The following is a 24,048-nucleotide window of genomic DNA, read 5'->3' on the forward strand; positions in this document are numbered from 1 at the left end:
TGGTGAGCGCCTTAAAAACAAACAAAGCAACACACTCCAGGAAGGGACACAGATTTTGGCTCTCGATGCTCACCTAGCTCAAAGTTTCCACCACAAACTAAACACACGGTAAAGCGGCTTGACGGCAAGGGTGGGAAGAACAGTACCATGCAAGTTAAAGTCTCCTAGAGCGAGGCTCAGGAGGACCCTGGCTTGGTCCCTGAAAGCAAGTTGGGGTTTGAGTTAGAGAGTGGAAGAGAGAGAATCCCAAGCAGAGGACAGAGGGGCACAAAGGTGGGGGAAGAAAGGTGGGGAGCGGACTCAGGCTTAGGAAGGTTGTCCACACCCTTTAGGGAGATGTGCACAGTCTTCTGTCCCCAGGCCTCCGTGGGACTGGGTCCCAGCCTGTGCTGCTCAGGGTCAGGCAGCAAGCTTTCATTAAGAACTTTTGGACTAACAAGAAAATTAATCTCCCATTCAGCAAGTTAAAATTCAACTCTCCCTCCTCCTCCCCGTTCTGCCACCTTGCTTCAAGATTTTGTCCTTTTGCCTTAGGCCTGCAAAAGTACAGGGTCACAGGCAGAAAAGAAAAGGTTAACACCCCCCACCCCCAACAACTGAGACTACTATTTGAATAACTAATGCTCTAGTATTGTCTGCATTAGTTTTCTACTTAAAATTCAAGGCAGACTCACAGCTATCCCATACAAGAAGTTCTGCTCTTGCTCAGACTCCCTCCCCCCCTCCTCCCTATTACACACACACACACACACACACACACACACACACACACACACACACACACGTTCCTGAGTTACAACTTCCCTCTTTCAGTTTCTAGAGAGTTCTGCCCTGGGGTCATTGGCTATGGCTTAGTGCAGGGACCCTCCCCTCTGTCTCTGCCGCTCAGGCAAGCGTGGATTTACACAACTCTTGAAAGTGCTCTGCCATTTCCCCCGAGTGCTGGGAGATGTTGCTGGCCCAAGACTCATGTCAGCCTCCCTGCCTCCTTTCCCTTTTTCTTTTTCTTTTCCTTCCCCTTCTCTTCATTCAGTTACTTGAAACACCCATCTTTTGGGTGTGCTGGTCTTTGGTTGATACCATCTTTGCTCAAATGCCTAACTCGGTCCATATCTCCACATCTCTGGGGCAAGCTTTCTTGTTTTCCAATCACACCTGGCTGGCAGCAGACTGCCGGCTGAAGGGCTGAAAAGCCACGATGGATTGTTCCAGTAGAAGAATCAAGCCGTTCATGGTCTGGCCTCCGGGTCTGCCAGACAAGGAGGACCAGGAAGCATGTCTGCAAGTGGCAGGAATATTGAGTGCCCTAGTCCAGGCTTGGACCTTGCTGGAGTTTTTCAGTTTGTTCTGAGAGTTCAGAACAATGTGAAATACTCTAAATAGCACTCCAGACAATAAGTACTTGCCTAGAACCTGAAGTCTTTGAACCTATGCTAATATGAACCTTTTACAAGACATTTAACACCATGTTAGGGTTTTAAGCACACTTAGTGTGGTGGCTAGATGCCCCGGCTGGAAAAGGTTGCTATTTAAGATTGAACAGATAAAATATCCACCCTCGAAAATTCTTAGTAGGCATTTCAGTGCTTCATGCGAACTGAGCTAGACACTGGGTAGTGATCCCCTGCATCACACATGATTTACAGTTCACTGCTTGGTGGAGAGGCTGGGTGGGTGGCAGCCCAAGAGGAAGGCTCCAGGGTTACTGAAATTCATACATGGGTACTTTCTTGGACTATGTACTTGCTAGCAATCCAATTTAACAACTCATTTCTAAATCCCTTCTTGGTAAAGGAATTCAGGTTACATAATCAAGAAAAACAAACTTGTTGCTGCCCAGCAGGAGCCAACATGTTCCATACCTGATGGCCTAAGGTTGCTAAGCCAGCACCCAAGCTCCTGCAGCAGGGAGAAGGAAGGGAAAATGAAGGTCTGTCAGTTTGGATAAAGCGATGCCACTTAGTCATCGTAACAGACAATAAGTCCCCTTTCTGGAGTTAGCCCACGGTAACTCAGGACTTTGGGCTGCCGACTAAGTAGCTCATTTACTGCCAATTAGGGCTGGATGATCATTAGCCTATTCGAGCCATTCTTTTGATCGGATGTTCTCTTCTGGCAAGCAGCTCACTTTGGTCTTTCCTAGTCATCGACAGTGTCTTTGTGGCAACCTTTCCCAGCACTGCCCTATGGTCATGTGAGGTAACAAATGCTACCCTAGCATTCTGCATACAGAGGTCACTTAATAATTTAATGGAAGAATGCTGAGACTCTGGGTCTTTTCAATTTTTTCCTTTCAGGTGGGTTTGGGGATAAAAGACTCAGGACACTGAATTTTAATCTATGTTGGTGAAAGGGCTGCACAGAAACTTTTGGCTCTCCAAAGTCAATGTCAATGGAGGAGCTGACATGGTGGCCAGACATCAACAGAGGTTACATTCCTAGTTCAGACAGTTGATCAGGTCACAATGCTTATGCCTCGGGTAAAACATTGACCTAAATTTCTCTTTTCAACACAGAAGTGAAACAGAGCAAATAGTTTGAGCCATCAGGTTAAAGCAAGCACCACCTCCATGTGTGACCTTCCCTGAGACGGAGTCACACTCACTGAGTGGAGAAACCACCCACCGTAGGCCTCCCAGCAGGCCTGCAGGGGCTCGGGTGGGCCGAAGCACCAGAGCTCCCTTCTGGGATTCACTGGGAGGTGGCTTGCAGCTGAGGGCTTGAGGAGATCGTTTTGCACATCTTCTTAACAACCCTACTAGGTGGAGAAGATGAAGGGGGCTGGGTGAGTTGCTCAGTGTCTCGAAGCTGGCACAGAAAACGGAGCCACGCACGGCTCCGGCACCTCTGGTCCCAGCTTTCACACCAGATGGATGTGCAGAAGGCAGGAAAAGCATGTTCACACACCCTGACCCCATGTTCTATGTTTTCTTGTTGCCCTTGCTGTTTGGAGATGGGGCCTCGTTTTGCAGCTCAGGCTATTATTGTGGGACTTGCTTTGTAATCTCATTCTCCCATCTCAGCCTCCTGAGTGCTAGGATTACAGGTGTGCACTGCTGTGCCCTCCCTGAATACACTCACACTTGGTGTTTTCATGAGACCATGCAAGGAATCCCTTGTGCATCTGAAAACAGTTTTTGAAAAATGAAAAATGTACCGTTTTCTGGTGCTAGCATCCCAGAAATCCTCCCTGGAAGAAAATACAAGGAATAATTTTATACCCTCATCTCTCAGATCTGGTCAGCCAGAACCACCCAGCAGAGGAAAGGCCAGGCTCTTTAATTCTTCCTCTGTCTCCAGCTCCCAAGAGGAAACTGTAATTTCCCCCCCTTTGTGGTTTGCTTGTATTCAACCTTGGCTACTGAGTCTTGAGTAGGCAAAAAAGAAAGTTGTTCATCTTTCCCTCTTACCTTGTCTCTTGGACAAGCTTCTTCTTGCAGATAACAGAGCAGACAGCCTGACGAGTGTGTCACAGACAGTGCACTGCCGTGTTCAGCACTGAGCCGTGTGTGATGTTCTCTGCTCTGCCTTTCTGGGGGCCACCTAGGGGCACTGGAGAGCTGTTCGTGCAGGGGTTGTTTTAGGCTTGAAAGGATGATGGTGAAGTTGGGGCACACTCAGGGGGAAGGGACGGAAGTGAGTTATCACAAGATACTAGAGCAGTGTCTTCTGTGTCGGGAAGAGAGGGCAACTAGAATTTAAGGCAGGCAAAGGAATTGCTGTGGGTCTATGAAATGGTTACCAGGATTATCACCTTGATGGGATTCATTTTTTCAGATTTTGTTGTTGTTTTAAGTTTTACTTATTTATTTAATGTGTATGGGTGTTTTGTGTGTGTGTGTGTGTGTGTGTGTGTGTGTGTGTGTGTGTGTGTGTGCCTGGTGCCCTTGGACCTCCTGGGACTGGAGTTACAGATGGTTATGAGTCACCATGTAGATGTTGGGAATTGAAGTACTGTCCTCTGGAAGAGCAGGCAGTGAGTGCCCTTACCCACTGAATCATCCCTTCAACACTCTTGATGGATCAAGAATCACCATGGGCCGGGTGTTGGTGGCACAAGCCTTTAATCCCAGCACTCAGGAGGCAGAGGCAGGTGAATCTCTGTGAGTTTGAGGCCAGCCTGGTCTGCAGATTGAGTTCCAGGATAGCCTCCAAAGCTACACAGGGAAACCCTGTCTTGAAAAAAACACAAAAACAAAACAAAACAAAAAGGAATCACCATGGAAAATCTCTGCCTACATCTTTGAGGGGTTTTATTTTCTCTTTCTCCTACTCTCCTGTTCCCATCCCCACTTGTCCCCAGTCTATCCTTAAAATCCATTCTATTTTTCCTTCCCAGGGAGATCCATGTCTTCCTCTTGTTACTTAGCCTCTTGGGTTTATGGATTGTAGCATGATATCCTTTACTTAACAGCTAATAACCACTTATAAGTGAGTACATACCATGTCTGTCTTTCTGGGTCTGGGTTACCTCAGGGTGATCTTTTCTAGTTCCATCCAAATGCCTGCAAATTTCATCATGTATTTATTAACAGCCGAGTTAATAAATGGAGAATACTCCATTGTGTAAATTTCTTTATCCATTCTTTGGTTGAGGGACATGTGGGTTGTTTCCAGTTTCTGGCTATAATGAATAAAGCTGCCATGAACACAGTTGAACAAGTGTCCTTGTAGTAGGATGGAATGTCCTTTGGGTATATGCTCAGGAGTGGTATAGCTGTGTCTTGAGGTAGCTCAATTACCAATTTTCTGAGCAACCACCATATTGATTTCCAAACTGACTGTACAAATTTGCACTCCCACCAGCCGTGGAGGAGTGTTCCCCTTGTCCACATCCTTGCCAGCATGGGCTGTCACTTGTGTTTTTGACCTTACCCGTTCTGACGGGTATAAGAAGGAATCTCAGAGTGGTTTTGATTTGCATTTCCCTGATGGCTAAGGATGTTAAGCATTTCTTAAAGTGTTTCTGTGAGGACCTTTCCAGATTAGGATGATTGAAATCGGAATACCTCTCTGAATGTGGCTGACATAATTTCATGAGTTGGGGCCCTAGACTGAATAAGGACAGTGTACTAACTGCCAGGATTCACTTCTCTCCCGACACTGCTGCATATGTCACCTCTGTCCAAAACAACCAAGTGACAAACTCTAGAGTGCCCTTAGTCTAAGTTTGCCTTTTCTTTTTTGTGACTACCAGCCTTGCGGAGGGTGGGGATGCTGGTGTTCATTTGCATGTTCTGAGTGCTCTTCGTCTGCTTTACTAAAATAAGGAAACCCATACTTAATGTTTCAGTGGGTTTTCATTTTTGTTTTTGACTCCTAAGAAGGTTGCTCCCTGTAAAAACTTTGACAAACTTTACTAAAAAGTAAACAGCTGTAGATTGACCCTACCCCATGTGGGCCAGAACTAAAGCACATGTTTAACCTACACTCACACACGATTCCGCATTCACGAAATTCCTCGTTTCTCACAGTGACGCTAGCGCCACCTCCAGGCGTGCTGGCAGCCGGCACGTTCTTGGTCTTCCACACCACCAGCCGCAGATCGCCACTGTTCGATACCCTAGATGGCCACTAGAGGCAGCAGCAACAAACTTGTCCTACATCGCTTGGGACCAGTTTTGAGTTTTCTCAAGCCCTCCGTACGTGGTCACATTTCATCAGCCAATATGCTGCGTGTGATCCTTAAAATGGAGACATAAGGGACTGGGAAGATGTCTCAGTGGGTAAAGTGCTCATGCATGAAACCCCAAGCTGGGATCCCCAGCACCCATAAAAAATCTGAGTAGGGTAGTGCCTGTAACCCTAGAGGGGGTGGAGACAGGAGGGTCCTGGAGCCCACTCACTGGCAAGTCAGTCTAGCCAACATGTGTGCTCCATGCTCAGTAAGAGAGACCCTGTCTCAAAAACAAGATGGCACATGATAAAGGAAGACACTCACATGAATACACAAACACACACACACACACACACACACACACACACACACACACACACGGACACGGACACGGACACGGAGAGACACACAGGGGCACTCACACAGACACACAGACATAGACACACACACACACACACACACACACACACACACGTGTGCAGACACACAGAGACACACACACAGGGGTGCAGACACACACACAGACATACAGGGACACTCACACAGACACACAAACATAGACACATACACACACACACAGGTGTGCAGACACACACACAGACATACAGGGACACTCACACAGACACACAGACATAGACATACACATGGGTGCAGGCACACACAGAGAGAGGCATACAGGGGCACTCACACAGACATACACACATAGACACACACACACACACACACACACACACACACGGGTGCAGACACATACACAGAGACACACGGGGCACTCAGACACACACAGAAATGCAGACAGACAGACAGACAGACACACACACACACACACACACACACACACACACACACACACACTAGTCATGCATATACATAAAATCCTTAAAAAGAAAAAGGAAGTGTTAGTTGACCAAGGAAAGTTCGAAGAGGTAATGAGTGATCACTGCTGGTTCAGATTTAACCACGTGTTCGATGTGAAACTCTGTTGAATGTGTATTCCACACTACCAAAGAAGGCCGTGGTAGAATGCCGAAAGTGGAAAGTCAAGGCAGGAACTTGAGGCAGGAACTGAAGCAGAGACTGTGGGGACCTGCGATTTCCTGGCCTGCTCCCCTGCCTTGCTCTGTCTGCTTTCTTATAGCACCCAGGACCACCTCTACCAAAGGATGGCAGTGTTCCCAGTGCTCTGTCCCACCCATCAATATTTAATCAATATGAGCAGGCCAGTTTGATGGAGGCCCTTTCTCAACTGAGGTTTCCTCTTGCCAGATGACCCTAGCTTTTGTCAAGTTGACAATAAAACAAAACAACAATGATAAGAACCTAAACATCACACCAACCAATCAATCAAACAAAGCTCATTTGGGGCCAGTAGTCTGAGTTCCCATCAGCCAGAGAGGAAAGAGAGCACTGAATACATTGGGGAATTCAGTAGGAGCTCCAGAAGGAATATGACTTAGAAACAGCCTAAATGACCACAGGAAAAAGCCTACCTCAGATTCTTCCTCCTAAAGCTGAGTGACTTACAAAATGCTCTCTTATCATATGGGATAAATTCACATATGATGTCCTTTCAAGCAACACCACGAAATACAAAGCGTAAAAATCTACAGCCCTTGGTGTCCAATCAAAAACCTCCATCCACAGGCAGAACCAGGAAATGTGAGTCACAACTGAGGGGGGCTAAGCCAGTAAGACAGCATCAGAAACGAGAAAGGAGTTGAAGAATTTCTCCAGTCAGAAGGAAAAACAGACTGAAGGAATATGGACTAGTTTGCCAGAAGTGGTAAGTGCTTTGGTTACTAGAACAGTCTTAAGTCAGGTTTTCTATTGCTGTAAAGAGGAACCATGACCATGGTAACTCATAAAGGAAAACATTTAACTGGGGCTGTCTTGTAGGTTCAAAGGTTTAGTCCATTGTTGTCATAGTGGGAAGCATGGTGGCAGATATGATGCTGGAGCCTGAGAGTTCTACATCTGTATCTGCAGGAAGGAGAGGAGAGAGAGAGAGAGAGAGAGAGAGAGAGAGAGAGAGAGAGAGAGAGAGAGAGAGAGAGACTAGGCCTGCCTTGAGCATTTGGAACTTCAAAGCCCACCCCTAGTGACACACTTCCTCCAACAAGGACACCTTGTGTTTTTGTGTGGGTTCTGGAGGTCCAGTACAGGTCCCCAGGCTTGCTAGGCATGCATTTTTGCTGACTGAGCCATCCCCTTAAATTCCCATCCTGGTTTTTGAGATTCTTGTTTTCCCTGTGAAGCCCAGGATGGCCTTGAATTTTCTATGTAGTTCAGGCTGCCTTCACTTTCCCTGCCTCAACTCATAAATGCTAGGATTACAGGCACACACCACTATATTTGGCTACACAAAATGGTTCTTAAAAAGATCAATAAATTAAAGCTGCATTGAAGACTAGCTAACAAGTACATAGACCAACAGAGAATTGTAACTACATTTTTTTGTTTGTTTTTTGTTTGTTTGTTTGTTTTTGGTTTTTTGAGACAGGGTTTCTCTGTGGCTTTGGAGGCTCTCCTGGAACTAGCTCTTGTAGACCAGGCTGGTCTCGAACTCACAGAGATCTGCCTGCCTCTGCTGGGATTAAAGGCGTGTGTCACCAACGCCCGGCTGTAACTACGTTCTTTAAAACCATTCAAAGGATGGTAACAGAAAACTTTGGAAAGCTATTTACTAATAGTTTTGATGACTTAAGCCAAGTAGAAAAACAAAAAGAAAATTTTCTTTTCATTTTTTTAAAAAGATTTATTTATTATGTATACAGTGTTCTGTCTGCATATATTTCTGCAGTCCAGAAGAGAGTACCAGACTTCATTACAGATGGTTGTGAGCTACCCTGTGGTTGCTGGGAATTGAACTGAGAATCTTTGGAAGTACAGCCAGTGCTCTTAATCACTGAGCCTTCTCTTCAGCCCCTAGAAAAATTTCTTTAAAGAAACAAATTATCATCTTACTCCTGTCAGAGTGGCTAAAATCAAAAACACCAATGACAGTTTATGCTGGAGAGGATGTGGAGAAAGGGGAACACCCCTCCACTGCTGGTGGGAGTGCCAACTTGTACAGCCACTTTGGAAATCAGTTTGGTGACTCCTCAGGAAAATGGGAATCAGTCTACCACAAGATCCAGCAATTCCACTCCTAGGCATATACCCAAAAGAAGCACATTCATACAACAAGGACATCTGTTCAACAATGTTCATAGCAACACTATTTGTAATAGCCAGAACCTGGAAGCATCCTAGAAGCCCCTCAACTGAAGAATGGATAGAGAAAATGTGGTACATTTACACAATGGAGTACTACTCAGCAGAAAAAAAAACAATGGAATCTTGAAATTTGCAGGAAAATGGATGGAACTAGAAGAAACCATTCTGAGCAAGTAACCCAGTCACAAAAAGACAAACATCGTATGTATTCACTCATATGTGGATTTTAGACATAGAGTAAAGGATTACCAGCCTACAAGCCACACTGCCAGAGAAGCTAGGAAAGAAGGAGGACCCTAAGAGATACATACATGGTCCCCTGGAGAAGGGGAAAGAAGGGTCAAGATCCCCTGAGCAAATTGGGAGAAAGGGAGGAGGGGGGAGGGAGCTAGGAGAATGAGAAGGGGAGAAGAGGAGGGGTGAGGAGGACATGAGGGAGCAGAAAGGTTGAGTCAGGGGAAGAATAGAAGAAAACAAGAAAGGAGATACCCTAATAGAGGGAGACGTTTTAGGTTTACAGAGAAATCAGGCAGTAGGGAAATGTCCGTAGATCTACAAAGATGACACCAGCTAACAATCTAAGCAACAGAGGCTACCTTAAGTGCCCTCCCCTGATAATGATATTGATGACTGACTTATATGCCATCCTATAGCCTTCATCCAGCGGCTGGTGGAAGTAGAAGCAGATACCCACAACTAATCACCGAACTGAACTGGAATCCAGATGCAGAGAAGGACGAGTGAAGAGCAAAGGGGTCCAGACCAGGCTGGTGAAACCCACAGAAACAGCTGACCTGAACAATGGGGAGCTCTTGGTCCCCAGACTGATAGCTGGGGAACCAGCATGGGACTGATCCAGACCCCAGGAACGTGGGTTTCAGTGAGGAGACCTTGGAAGTCTATGGGACCTCCTGTAATAGTTCAGTACTTATCCCTAGTCTACACATAGAGGAATACTCCCTGAGCCAAGACACACCGTGGGGGGTGGGCCCAGGCCCTATCTCAAAGGATACAATGGACTCCGATGACTACCTATGGAAGGCCTCACCCTCCAGGGGCAGCAGAAAGGATAGGTGATAGGTAGGGTTTTAGTTGGGGTGGGGGTGGTAGGTGAGGAAGGGAGGCAGAGGGAACTGGGATTGTCATGTAAAACAATCTTGTTTCTAATTTAAATAAAAAAGTCAGCAAAAAAAGAAACAAATTATCAGACTGAACTAAAACTAGAAAAATAAAATCTTTAGCCAATACAAATTTAACTACTAATTTAAAGCATCCCCAGAGAAAACCGTAGGCTTAAGTATTAAGGCACAAATAATGGAAATTCTACAGAAACTCAGAGATGAGCAGAAAATTATTTCTCAACTAATTTTACCAGGTAGATTAAGTTATTATCATGAGACAAAGAAGAAAACATAAAAGACCTAGGAAATTTTTAAAATGGTTTTTAAATCAGAAACAACATAATCTCTCATGAATGGATAGACCATTTTTATATCTATGCAAAGAATAAGTGCTAAGGAATAAAAGAATTCCCCAAAATTATGGACAATAATGATGTGTATACAAGATGCTGAGAGAAACAGATTTTAAGAAGAACACCCTGGGGGGCTGGAGAGATGGCTCAGTGGTTAAGAGCACTGGCTGCTCTTCCAGAGGACCCGGGTTTTGATTCCCAGGACCCACATGGTAGCTCACAACTGTCTGTAACTACAGTTCCAGGAGATCTGACACCTTCACGCTAATGCACATAAAATAAATAAGTTAAATAAATTTAAAAAGTACACCCAGTGTAATTCCAGTCTTATGAAACAAAAGAGATGCACTGTAAATTGTTACTTGCTGACCAACCAAGTCAGTGGCTGGCTCTGGGAGCTGGGGACTGGACAGCTGGGAAAGGGAACATGGATCCCTGTCGTGTCAAAAAACGTGTTATGACTTTAGAAGTGGTTTATAGAGGTGTCAAAATTCATTGCACCTCAGAGTTAAAAATGTATACTTTATGTAAATTTATGGCAATAGAAGATCTTGATGTGCAGGAGGGTTATGACACAACAAAGTGTGTTGTTAAGAGAAACAACTAAAACATATAGATGCAAAGAAGTCGGAAATGAGATGGAAAAATATATTCTACCCAATACTAACAATTGGTTCTAAATAAAACCCAAATAAACAAACCGAAATCACCACCATCACCCAGCCGGGGTGGCTTTCTTGTGGCACTGACAACAGTGGAGGAGAGAATCACATGACCATATGGGAAGATGTGTTCATCAGAAAATGTTCTAAGTCAAGACGCTGCTGAAAGAAACCGTTTGGCCCCCATGATTCAGAGAGGGAGAGATGGCTTTCTATAAAAGCACTTTTGATTAGAAGGTGTGTAACAAGTATCCTAATGAGCCCAAAAGAGAAATAGAACTCGAGCAGAGATGCCATGAGAGAGCAGGTGCATGCATGTTTTGTCTGCATGTATGTCTGTGCATATTCGATGCCTGTAGAGACAGAGAAGGTGCCAGATTTCCCTGAAACTAGAGATACACAAGGCTGTGTATAGTAGGAAATTACCAATACGGAGTCAGGTAGAAATATAAGGGTATTTAATAGGGAAAAGCCTTACTTACAGAGCGAACCAGCCAGCCGGTGGTAGTCTGTACAGCAAGAAGCAAAAAGAGAAACCGAAACGCAGTCCCCCTACTCACTCTGACCACGCCCTCACAAGCCCTCAGGTACTCCTGTAGCCAGCCCCTAAGAAGGCGTGGCTACAGCTTCCCCTACAGCTGTGAGCTACCATGTAGGTGCTCCTGAACCCAGGTCCTCTGCAAGAGCAGCCAGTGCTCTTAACTGCTGAGCCACCCTCCAATCCCAAGAATATTTACTTTTAAAGGCAAATATGTAGTCATCCTGCATCATTGAGAAAGGGAACTCCTGAGAAAACTGTGTTACATCACTCAAGTTGAACCTGGCAGAATGAGAAACATTTCCTGTGGCTGTTTGGGTGACAGGAAATTTGATGTGTGACATCTTACATGAGATGAGTTCTGCTCCTAAGGGTGGGCATGAAGGTGTAGTCAGAGGAGGTTGGAGAAATTCTAAAATTTGGAGCAAGTTTTGGGGAGTGGTATGGTGGCGGAGTTACTAGTCACATCTTGGGACTTCTTTCCTTCGGCATGCACAGCCGAGCTCCTAAGAAAGATGAGAGCAACTGTGTGGGTGCATGTACACATCTGGGAGACAGAACGAAGGGCAATGGCGAGGGTTTGGATGGCAGATGCTGCAGTTTAAGCTGGAAAAGGAAAGATGGGAAGGCTAACAGGCACTGAGTCATAGAAAGTAAGGTGGTAGATGAATGGTCCTCAGACGGAGACCTGGATCACTGACACACGGGACTGACAATGAGAAAAGCAAGGAGACAAAAGCAGACTGTCAAAGGACACATTGTTTAGCTGGATGGGGCCCATCTTTAAACTTCCAGTACTCGAAATAACCAAACAACTGAAGACAAGGAATATTACAAAAACATCTAGAATAATCACATTACACAGCTTCCTTGTATGAGAAAATGATTTTTAATTGCTTATTATAAAATATGGCACAAGGCTTGGCTAAACAGTGGTAATTTGACAGTCATCTGCTAATTAATAGTTTGCACTCAAACTTTAAAAATCCTGTATTTTTTTTAGTTCTGTTTTCTAAGATAAATAGTAACAGAATTATTATCCTGAGAACCAGTGGAACAAGGAAAGTGTAGGACCAGCCCCTTCCCCAGACTGCACTCTTTTTTTTTTGGTTTTTTCGAGACAGGGTTTCTCTGTGTAGCTTTGGAGCCTATCCTGGCACTCGCTCTGGAGACCAGGCTGGTCTCGAACTCACAGAGATCCACCTACCTCTGCCTCCCGAATGCTGGGATTAAAGGCATGTGCCATCAACGCCCGGCCAGACTGCACTTTTATCCCCAAAGATGATCTGGCTTACAAACTACTATGTGCAAAGGCACTAGGGAGTTTTAACTGTGGTGGCAAAGATAAATTGGGTTTTATTCGAAAGGAACTTTTGAATATGATCTTGGGGAACAATCTAAGACATGGCAAAAATCCCCAAAGTGAAATTTTAAAACTAAACTCTAAGAAAGATCCAGGAAACAAATAAGAGAGGTTGGGAATAGGCTGGTTGTCTTAGTCAGGGAGACTATGGCTATGATGAAACACCATGACCAAAGAAACCTGGGGAGAAAAGGGTTTGTGTGGCTTGTATTTCCACATCACTGTTCACCACTGAAGGAAGTTAGGGCAGGAACTCAAGCAGGGCTGGCGGCAGGAACTCAAGCAGGGCTGGAGGCAGGAGCGATGCAGTGGCCACGGACGGGTGCTGCTTACTGGCTTGCTCTTCATGGCTTGCTCAGCCTGCTTTTTTTTCATTTCAGATTCTATTTTTTTATTAGGAAGAAAATTATTTTACATGTCAATCCCAGGTCCCTCTCCTTCCCACTTTACCCCCCCCCCAACTAATGCCCTACCTATCCCATACCCTTTCTGCTCCCCAGGGAGGGTGAGGCCTTCCATAGCCAGTCTTCAAAGTCTGTCATAATCTGTGGGATAGGGCCTAGGCCAACCCCCTTGTGTCTAGGCTCAGGGAGTCTCCCTCCATGTGAGATGGGCTCCTAAAGTCCATTCCTATGCTAGTGATAAGTACTGATCTACTACATGGGGCCCCATAGATTTCCAAGGTCTCCTCACTGACACCCACATTCAGGGGGTCTGGATCAGGCCCATGCTGGTTTCCCAGCTATCAGTCTGTCAGCCTACTTTCTTTCTTTCCTTTCTTTCTTTTTTTGGTTTTTCGAGACAGGGTTTCTCTGTGTGGCTTTGGAGCCTATCCTGGCACTCACTCTGGAGACCAGGCTGGCCTCGAACTCACAGAGATCCCCCTGCCTCTGCCTCCCGAATGCTGGGATTAAAGGCGTGTGCCACCAATGCCAGGCCCAGCCTGCTTTCATAAGAGAACCCAGGGCTACCAGCCTAGGGATGGCACCACCTGCAATGGACTGGGCCCTGGGCATCAGTCACTAATTAAGAAAATGCCCTACAGCTGGATCTCATGGGGGCATTTTCTCAATTGTTGCTCCCTCTTTTCAGATAACTCTAGCTTGTGTCAGGCTGACATAAGCCAGCATGGCAGTTTTAGGAAGAAAGCTGTGTTTGTACTGGGTACTGAAGGATCAGCATGATTTCAGTGAAAAGGGAAGCAGGTTCAGACTAAGCTGCAGGAATAATCTAATGACAGGCAAAGGGGTCAGAGGAAGTTTGGAATTTATTGAGAGGACGCACCAACTTCCCAATTCCTAGTTTGTTCCTGCCTTTAGAGGCTTATGTGTTGGGGGTTTATGGATCTCACCTGTCCCCGAGGACTTAACAGATAAGGGCTGATGAGGGAAGACTAGTGAGAAACAAAACTCTAGTCTGTTTACCCACGCTCCTGTAAGCAGCCCTAATGAAATCCAATGACACATCACACAACACACACACACACACAGAGGTCTGGCTGGAAAGAGGAATAGGTTTTAGGGTAGAGGAGACATACATATCCATATATGAAAATGTAACAATGAAAAGTACTATGTGTAATTGATACGTACATAGGGCATTAAATGCTTGTTTTTTGAATAGGGAAGGAACACTCTCTGTCTCTTTCTCTCTCTCACACACACACAAACCTGGGCTTCATAAAAACGGTTGGAGTACATTCAATTTCGAAGAGTCTTGTGAATATCTGAGTCTGATGGGAAAACCTTCCCCTCAATTCTCACCCAGCTAAGGAGTCATCTTCAGGTTGAAAACAGTGAGATTTTGCCCGCACGTCTAGAGTCAGTTTCAGATTATTTTGTCAGTCTGTGCGTCAGTTCGGTTATCTTTTAATTTTTTGCACCGGGACCACGTATGTCTAGAACCCCGGCTGGCCTGTCTCGCGCTGTGGAGCCCAGGCTGCTCCAAACGCCATCCTCGGGGCGGGGCGGGGCGGGGCGGCTACAGCGGGTGCTCGCCCGCCGACTCGGCTTCCCCGCCAACTTTTACACAGCGACGCTCGCCTCACAGAGCCGCGCCGGGGTCTCGGTCCTTCCGGTAGCGCGTGAGCGGCCGCCCCCACCCCGCCTCCTGCTCCTCAGCTCGCCCAGCGCGGTGCTCAGGGCCGGCCGCGGTTCAAAGCCGCCGCCGCCCGCCGGCCGGCCGCTCGCAGCACGCGGCGCCCGTCTCCAGGCAACGCCAGCGCATCGGGGTCTGCGCAGCGCGCGCGCGGTGGCCGCGGCGGCCACGGCTTGTTTTTTCAACAGCCGTCCGAAGGAGCCAATCGGAGGCGGCTCGCCGGGCGCACGGGCGCGGATTGGGCGGAAGCGTCTCCCGGTGGCCAATAGGCGTGGAGGCGGGCGGGGCGGGACCGGAAGCCGGCGAGGGGAAGGGGGCGGCGGCCGCGGGCAGTTTGAACGACGCCGGGCTACGGGGCGGTGAGGAGCGGCTGCCGCGTGCGGAGCGCGGCGCGCGGGGAGGCGAGCGGGCGAGCGGGCCTGGAGCCGGGTTCTGTGAGGGACGCAGGTGAGCAGCGGCCCCCGCCCCGAGCCCCATCCGCCGCCCTCTCTCACGGCTTCCAGAAGCTTCGCCGTCGCTCGGCAGCGGGAGGGGTGGACGCTGACGGAGGACCGGGGAGCGAGGCTGTCCGCGCCCCTTCCGGGACGCGTTCCCGTCCCCTCCCCACAACCCCAGACACGGTCACCTCTCCCGGCGCTGCTTCACACCCGGTGTGAGCGCCTGAGAGAACCGCTGTGGTGGACGGCTCCCCTCCAGAGGGTCGCCGCCCTCCGCCCGCCCCGACCGCCTCAGCCCTTTACTCTTTCCCGTTTCCCATTTGTTGGCTTCACGTCTTTTGCTCCGGGGATCCGCGTTAGCTAAATTGGTCGACACCGGACGACAGTTAGGGGGTCCCGTGGAAAAGGACGTGTGCGTGCTTGCGTGCGTCTCTGTGTGCGTGTCTGTCTGCACACAAGTGTTATGTAGCTGGCTGGCTGTTGGCCGAATTTTGAGTTAGAAAAGCAACCTGCTGGTTTCCCTTGCTCGTTTTTCATTTCTGCCCCATCACTTTATTTATTTATTTATTTATTTATTTATTTATTCATTCACTCATCAATTTATTTATTCATTTATTTCCCCTCTCTTTTAAGTCGGGCACACCGTCGTTTATTGATGGATGTACGTATGTATGTCTGTATTTCCGCTCTCTTCAAGATGGGTTTTCTCTGTGTAGTCCTGGCTGTCCTGAAACTATCTCTGAGGACCAGGCTGGCCTTGAACTCGGCTGTTTCTCTGTCTCCTGACTGTTGGGGTTAAAGGCTTGCCTCCCCCCCCTCCATGGCTGTGGCATCTTTGAATGATTTTGGCATCTGGCTGAGTTGTTAAGCAGTTAGTGTGTGATTTTTGGTGTATTGTCCTTTGTTCCTTGAGAGGCCATATTCCTTTCAGCAGCTACTGTGAGAATTTGGTGGTGGAGTTACTGACGTCGTCTTCTGAGACCTGGGAGAAAAACAGTGAAGCTGGCAGCAAAAATAGTTTTCAAGGCTGGATACCTAACATGTCAGGGTACTTGTTTAACTTTTGAAAATATTTTTTTTTTTTTCAAAATATTTACAGTTAGATACAGTCTCAGCATACATACGCAGCGGTGGCTCAGAAGGCAGTAATCCGAACTTCCTTTTTTAGCATAGGCTGAAGTATATCTGGGGAAACTGACACAACGGTTACCATGCACATAAAATGTACTAGGAGATGCAGTTTTGATGCTCCAGGAAGGTGCTGCCTTTTTATAAATGAGAGACCCTGGAGGCAAAGAACAGTTGAATGGTTTGCCCAAGGTTGTGTTACTAAGTAACAGTGGGAGGGCTGAAATGTGCTTTGAGTCCCTGTCTGTGCTCTTGTTTCTTTTTCATCTGGAGTGTGCCTTTACCACCTATGACGTGGTCCTGGTCATAACCTGGCATCCACTCTCTGCTGATGCATGTGTGAACCTAACCGATAACATCGTGGAAGCAGCTAGGTCCCTCGTGAGAGCCTGACTGGAGACTGCACCCTGTTTAGGGCTTGCAGAAAAGGCCTCCTTGAGGATGTAAAGTATGAGGGGGGATGATGTGAAGAAGTGGAAGAGAATGTGTAAAATAATGTCATTCTTCTCTTTCGAATAGGCAGGATCTGTTTTACATGTTTTATATAAAGCAAGTAGTTATAAGAGCTGAAAACTGGAAAATAAATGAGGAGAAAACCAAATTGTTAGGCATTTGTATTGGCCTGCCCTTGGGGTTCTGACAGGATGCACACATATACTACATTGTTCCCTTTTAAAAGGGCCCTACTCATTCCCTCCCTCCCTCTCCTGTTTCTCTCTCTCCCCTACCCCTTCTCTGCCTCTCTTTTCTGTATTGCTGCTCCTGTCCCCAGAGGCTGACCTCTGCCTCCCCTCCCCCCTTTTCCCATTTATTTCCCCTAAATAAGAAACCCCTCCACCCAAGCTCTGTCACATGGCATCTTTCTCTTGAGCGCTGCTTTTTGCATTACAACACAAATAAGTATGCTATATAATCAGAGTTTCCTCTTCTGACTTTATTCTTTTCAGGTTACTTACAAATGCTTGAAAAATAAAACAAAATGAGCTGGGCACTGGAAGAATGGAAGGAAGGTCTCCCTACTCGAGCCCTTCAGAAAATTCAAGAGCTTGAAGGACAGCTGGACAAACTGAAGAAAGAAAAGCAGCAGAGGCAGTTTCAGCTTGACTCTCTGGAAGCTGCACTGCAGAAGCAGAAGCAAAAGGTACCACTTTCTGAAGCAGTGTGCTTCCTTTTGGATTAGTTCACTTGTAGAAAAGGAATCTTGTCTCTCACTCAGACATTTGAAGTTGCCTCAGGTTTTATTCATCTGTGGTTTTATTGCTGCTCACCTGCTGATCATTAGGGCTTAATTTCATTTTAACTTCTGTTTGGGAAATGGCTTTTTTGCCAGGTGCAATAAGGCCAAGTATGTGGCTTCAGATCTGGACTGGTATGGCGTTTTTTACGCTTTAGATGGAGAGAACTCTCTCTGACAGCTTTTTACTTTGGAGTTTCCAACATCATCTCTTCAGGGGTATTAAATGAAAACGTAATACTTCTTTAAAAACAAAACAACCTGTTAACCAACTGTGTGGTGGTACAATCATGGCATCTAATTTATTTTTGCTTATGGAAGGATTTTTTTTCCCATTTCTTAAAATAACTGGCTTCCTTGGTGAAACTTGAAAGTGAACTGTTCAGGAAAACTTATAAGGTTTATTTTTAAATTCTCTTTAAAATTTTGTGTGTGTGTGTGTGTGTGTGTGTGCGCACATGCGCGCCTGCCTGCCTGCCTGCCTGCCTGCCTGCCTGCCTGCCTGGCTGATTATATGTACAACCCATTAGTGTAGGTCCAAGAGCTCAGAAAGGGAAGTTGGATCCCATAGAATGGGATTTGTAGACAGTTGTGAGCCATGGAATGTGGGTTCTGGAAACTGAACCCAGGTCCTTATCAGAGCAGGAAATTGCTCTTATCCATTGAGCCATCACTCCAGCCCTTTATTTTCAATTCTTGAAAGGACATCAAAAAATAGTATCGTATGTGACTTTATAGAACTTTATACGCTCAGGTTTGCCCATTTAAAATGTCTCTGTTTGGCCGGGTGTTGGTGGTGCTGACTTTAATCCCAGCACTCTAGAGGTAGAGGCAGGTGGATCTCTGAGTTCAAGGCCAGCTTGGTCTACCAAGCAAGTGCCAGGATAGGCTCCAAAGCAATACAGAGAAACCCTGTCTCGAAAAACCAAAAAATTAAAAAAGTCTCTGTTCATGAAGCATCACACCCCACCCCCACCCTGGGGTGTGTTGTTACTACCATGTCCCACAAAGTTAGTTGTAGAGTCAGACTTACACGGAATACTTGGTAAGTATATAACAAAACTATTTTCTTGTCACCAATCTCTGTTAGGTTGAAGATGGAAAAACAGAGGGTGCAGACCTGAAAAGGGAAAATCAAAGACTGATGGAAATATGTGAAAATTTGGAGAAAGCGAAGCAGAAGGTTTCTCATGAACTTCAGGTTAAAGAGTCGAAAGTGAATTTTCAAGAAGGTCAACTGAGCTCATGCAAAAAACAAATAGAAAAACTGGAACAGGAACTTAAGCGGTAACTGAGTAACATTTGTATGGACTTCAGTGCCAAGGATCTCAGACCCCCAGCTGAGAGCCTGGCCAAAGGCTGAGGAATAGTAACTTCTAGGCTCACATAAGAGTTATTAAAACTTGCAGGGATAAGGGTCCCAGTATACAGAAAGACCAACACTAGGTGGCATCTTTTGCCAACTACTCGGGGAAACTAAAGTAGCCAGAGACCGTCACTTGCCTTGCTTTCTGTCTAGGTGGAGCAGAAGAGCCCCTAATGTGGTTGGGTAGCATTTCTAGCCACAATCCTTTCTAGATGTGTAATGTTAATTTAATTTGTTCATCTCTTTTTAAAATGCCATATAATGTCTGTATATCGAGTCTCTAAATTTTTTATTACATTTATTTGTGTGCTCATGCACACATGGAAGTCATTGGACAACTTTTGGGAGTCAATTCTCCCCTTCTACTTATGGGTCTTGAGATCAAACTTGGGTTGTCTGGCTTGTCAGCAAATGCCTTTACCTGCTGAGTCAACCTGCTCACCCCAAGTCTCTTGTTTTAACATGATTATCATAAGTAATGTCTCTGTTTTCATAGTTAGAACCTGTACTTCTGAAGTTCTGAGCTCTTTTGTATTTACTTTGGCTTAGATGGAACATAAGATTTGCTTGGAATGCAGCCCCAGTCTTCTAAACCTCTTTGCTGCTATGGTGCTTTATAGTACTAGGTCTTCATAATATTTTGAAGACAGGGTACTACATTTTACATATGGCTTAAAAACTAAGCTCACTAGATGTCTATTGGATAAAAGGATTCTTAGAGGCAAAGTTTTCATATGCTCTTTTGTTCTCTAGGAATGTATAGCATTGGTACTCTGTAGCCTTTGTTGTAATCTGTCTTGTTGGTCTCTTGGGTTCTTTTTTTAACAGGTGTAAATCTGAACTTGAAAGAAGCCACCAAGCCATACAGTCTATGGATGTTTCTCTGAATCCATGCAGTACACCCCAAAAACTTTTTACAACTCCACTCACACCAAGTCAGTGTTATATTGGTAAAGATTTTTATTTGTTATAAACAAGTTTTGAGTTTTGAATTCTGCAAGAGCAATGGATTAGTCCACATTTGAATTTAGCTTTTAATTTTGGTGTTTCAAAAATGTCATCCCCAATTGCATGTTTGTTGAATTATGTTGAGGGATACCCTTCTGCAGTGTGTTTTAAAAGTTTCAGAACATGAGAGAAACGAGAGGAACCTCAATTTTGAGGAATTTGGTCAGTATTTTGGCATGTTGCTTCAGTCTTCTTTCTATTTAAATGCTTATTTCGAGATTTATTTAGTGTAGTCATTGCTGATCTGTTCATTCATTTCCGAAATGATTAGTTCACATAAACTCTTATTTGATTGTCTGTGTTTAGGTTCCACATATGAAGATCTAAAAGAAAAATATAATAAAGAAGTTGAAGAACGGAAAAAATTAGAGGCAGAGATTAAAGCTTTGCATGCTAAAGTAAGTTCAATGTGGTCCCTGCAGAAGACGTTCAGTCTGTAGAGCTCTTTGCTGTAGCAGAAGAAGAGTGGTGTAGGGCTGGCGTATTTCTCTTACGTGGAGAAGAATTTCAGGGATCACTGGTAGTGATTATTTTTGTTTGTTTTAAAACGGTCAGCAAGATGGCTCATCAGGTCAAAGCACTTGCTGTCCCAACCTGACTACCTGAATTCAATCAGTGGAGAACCCCATAGGGGAAGGAGAAAACTGGCTCCTGAAAGTTACCCTTTGACCTGCATGCAGGTGCTGCAATATATATGTTCCTGTACGCACTTCCCTATTACACAAATAAAATTAAAATAGATAGGAGAAAGCTGGGCATTGTGGAATATGCTTGTAATCTCAGCACTCAGGAGACTGAGGCAGAAAGAAGGCTCTTGAGTTCCAGGCCTTCCTGACCTACATGTTTAAGACCTTGTCCTAAAACAAAAACTAAAGACACTAGGTGAGGTTAGTTTTATCTCCAAGTATTAAATGTTCATGAGTGCACCAAATCCATTTTACCTTGTTAAAACCAAGATTAGGGACCCTATTTAGAGAGAGAAGGACTTGGGAATTACTCCTTTGTCCTGATACTTGCTGGCTGACTTCCCTGGTGGAATGTGGTTACTATAAGAACTGAGTTTTGAGGGTCATTACTGGTAAAATTCTCATTTCAGGGAAGAATGTTGGCAACACAGTGTTCTGTTTTTTTTTTTTTAAGATAGTTGCCCGTAGGTTTTTTGGTTTGTTTGTTTTGTGTTTTGAGACAGTCTCCTGTCTGAGACTGGCCTCAAACTTATCAAGTAGCTGAGGAGGATTGCCTTGAAGATCTGAACCTCCTGCCTTACTTGCAGAGTGTTAGGACCACAGGTGTGTGCCGCTAAACTCGGTTTGTGTTGTATTGTGGGTAGAATGTAGGGCTTCATGTATGCTGAGCACTCTACCAACTGTGCTACACCTTTAGCTATAAACTCCATTTTATTATGGGTCAGTAAGCAGGGAAGTGGGTGAAAAGTCAGGATTTCAAAACCCTTACAACTTCAGAGGCCACCCTCAAAAACCTGATCTGGAAGAGTCCATTGCCATTGCTGTGCACGTTGTTTCATTTTCTGAAACAAGAACAACAAAAGCCCCCAAACAAAACCTAGTTGGGTATCAATGTACATTACTGCCAAACAGAAATTTGAGAGGTCACAATTCAAACAACTTAAGGCAGAATTTATAAGTAGGTAACTAAATATTGAGGATCGAAAGGTACCCCTTCCTTCCTTCCTTCCTTCCTTCCTTCCTTCCTTCCTTCCTTCCTTCCTTCCTCCCTCCCTCCCTCCCTCCCTCCCTCCCTCCTTCCCTCCCTCCTCCCTCCCTTCCCTTCCCTTTCTTCCTTGCTTCCTTCCTCCTTTCTTCCTTTCTTTTTTTTTTTCAAGACAGGGTTTCTCTGTGTAGCTTTGGAGGCTGTCCTGGAACTCGCTCTTGTAGACCAGGTTGGTCTCGGAACTCACAGAGATCCACCTGTCTCTACCTCCTGAGTGCTGGGATTAAAGGCATGCCGCGATACCTATTTCTTTACACATCCTTCAACAGTGTTTTAAGGTCACCAGGATTGTTGTACCAAGGCACTGCTTTCCAAGATAAATAAAACTAAATTCTCTAACCTGTCCTAGAGAAATGTGCTGCTTCATTGGTATGTTCTGCTCCTATAAGGAGTGTGAATTTCTATAGCCATTGACCCACTCCAGTAGTCAGAGGAGTGCTTGTTATGACAGTAACATGCATCTGTCTCCACAGGCTACAAGTACTTGTTGATGTTTCTGGGGTGCATTAGCAGATAATGAAATGTGAGATTAGTGACAGTTCTATAGGTTGATACTTAATGTAAAGGTTTCTGGGGAAAGGAAAGCCAAGTTTGGAATTTAAAATGGAGGTGAATAATGGTAAGTAGTACCAAGATTTAGCCCTTGTGGATTGATGGTACCTCAGATGGCATTAGTTCTCTTTCGCCCTTCAGTGCTGAGAGGTCTGATTGTTAGGACTTTGCCCTGCTAGGTCTTGGAATTTATGATATCCTACCCTGGATTAGCGTTCAGTATTTGCTGTGCAAGCTCCATCATCATGGGATTATGGCTTCATGTTCTGTCTGGAAAGAAGAAATAGCCCTGAATATTGAGATTTCCAGGTTTGGGCATGTGGGTCAGCAGTAATGTGATTACAGAACACTGGGGAGACAGGGAGAGATAAAGAAATTGAGTTATTTTTAAGAGGGCTGTAAAGAGTTTCTATTTCTACAGAACGTGAGCCAGCCTGTTCCCCAAGCCACCATGAACCACCGGGACATTGCAAGACATCAGGCATCCTCATCAGTATTTTCTTGGCAACAGGAAAAGACCCCAAGCCACCTTTCATCTAGTTCTCTGAAAACTCCACTTAGGAGAGATGTCTCCGCTTCTCATTTTTGGGGAGAAGAAGTGACTCCTAACAGATCAAGTCTGCAAACAGGGAAAAGAGACTGCAGTAGCAGCTTTTGTGACGATCCCAGTAGTTCTCAGCTTTTGGAACAGGTCAAGGCCCAGAATCAGGGTAACTTTAACATAACTTAAGTTTAAATGGAGGTTTTCCTCAGTCTGGGATGTGCATTGTATATTTTGTTAGACACATTGGTAGTTTACTCCCCAGACTAATGTGGTCCATTTCTGTAATGACAAAAGAATGACAGTTTTGGAATGCACTTGTATTTGTATTGAAAATGTGGCACTGTGAGTCTTTAAAAGTAGACTGAGAGGCTCTGACTTATTTTTTAAAAAGCAGAATGAGTAGGTTGGTTACAAGTTTGCACTCTTCATTGCTTCTTAGTTGGCTCTGTTGAGGCCCTTAGAACAAGCCTGTGGTCTGAGAAGCCTTGGCCAGAGGTGTGGTGTGTATATGCAAAAGAGCTCTTCCCTGTGCTGCCAGGCTGTCCATATGGGAGCAAACCTGTAACCTTGGCTGCTGTACCACACTGAAGCTGACAGCCAAGCATACCAGGTGGTGTTTTGGAATCCACTCTGTGGACTATGATAATTTCCAGTGCTGTGATATATTGAGAATCGTCATCAGTGTTTGCTGGTGAGAGTTGTCGCACTGCCAATGCCATTGGAACTAGTATTGCTTATGCAGGAAAAGGGAGGGATAACATTGTTAATTTTGGCACTATGTGAGGTTTACACTGTCTTGATCTTCAGTGGAGGCAAAGCTTCCAGGCACTGTAGGAAGGTGAGTATCCCACAGCCTAGCATGAATTTGTATTGATATGGGCATAAAGCAAATATTAATGTCCAGTGTCTAAAGTCAAGTGATAACTACACAGGGCATTGCTTGTGGTCAGCACTATACCACCATAAGGTGCTGCTTGCAAAGCATCCTCCTTTTGCTCCTCTTTGAAGACATAAGAAAATATATTTCTCTGCCTTCCGTGGGTTATTTAAATAAGCATGTCAATGGAGATGCTGACTGTTG

At 45.4% G+C, this 24,048-nt stretch overlaps 1 protein-coding gene and 1 long non-coding RNA gene across 5 annotated transcripts in view; one reads left to right on the forward strand and one right to left on the reverse strand.

The window, feature by feature from the left end:
• Nucleotides 1-12,373: 12,373 nt before the first annotated feature.
• LOC107979256 lies at nt 12,374-15,086 on the reverse strand. The gene is made up of 2 exons (XR_003486043.1): nt 14,634-15,086; nt 12,374-13,253 (listed from the first exon to the last, which is right to left on the reverse strand). It is a non-coding gene; the product is annotated as an uncharacterized LOC107979256 (long non-coding RNA).
• A 201-nt stretch (nt 15,087-15,287) lies between these two features.
• Cenpf (centromere protein F) overlaps nt 15,288-24,048 on the forward strand; it is a 48,011-nt gene continuing 39,250 nt past the window's right edge. The window contains exons 1-6 of one of the 4 annotated variants that reach the window (XM_027418715.2): nt 15,288-15,414; nt 17,480-17,673; nt 18,857-19,053; nt 19,961-20,082; nt 20,447-20,538; nt 22,845-23,133. In XM_027418715.2, the coding sequence (XP_027274516.1) occupies nt 17,512-17,673; nt 18,857-19,053; nt 19,961-20,082; nt 20,447-20,538; nt 22,845-23,133 (862 nt within the window). In that variant the 5' untranslated portion in view covers nt 15,288-15,414; nt 17,480-17,511. Of the gene's footprint in view, nt 15,415-16,170; nt 16,453-17,479; nt 17,674-18,856; nt 19,054-19,960; nt 20,083-20,446; nt 20,539-22,844; nt 23,134-24,048 lie in introns of those variants that run through there. The other 3 variants (XM_027418718.2, XM_027418716.2, XM_027418719.2) reach the window with 3 other exon arrangements.

This window comes from Cricetulus griseus, chromosome 5 (assembly GCF_003668045.3).
Source record: "Cricetulus griseus strain 17A/GY chromosome 5, alternate assembly CriGri-PICRH-1.0, whole genome shotgun sequence".
Taxonomy (NCBI): Eukaryota; Metazoa; Chordata; class Mammalia; order Rodentia; family Cricetidae; genus Cricetulus; species Cricetulus griseus.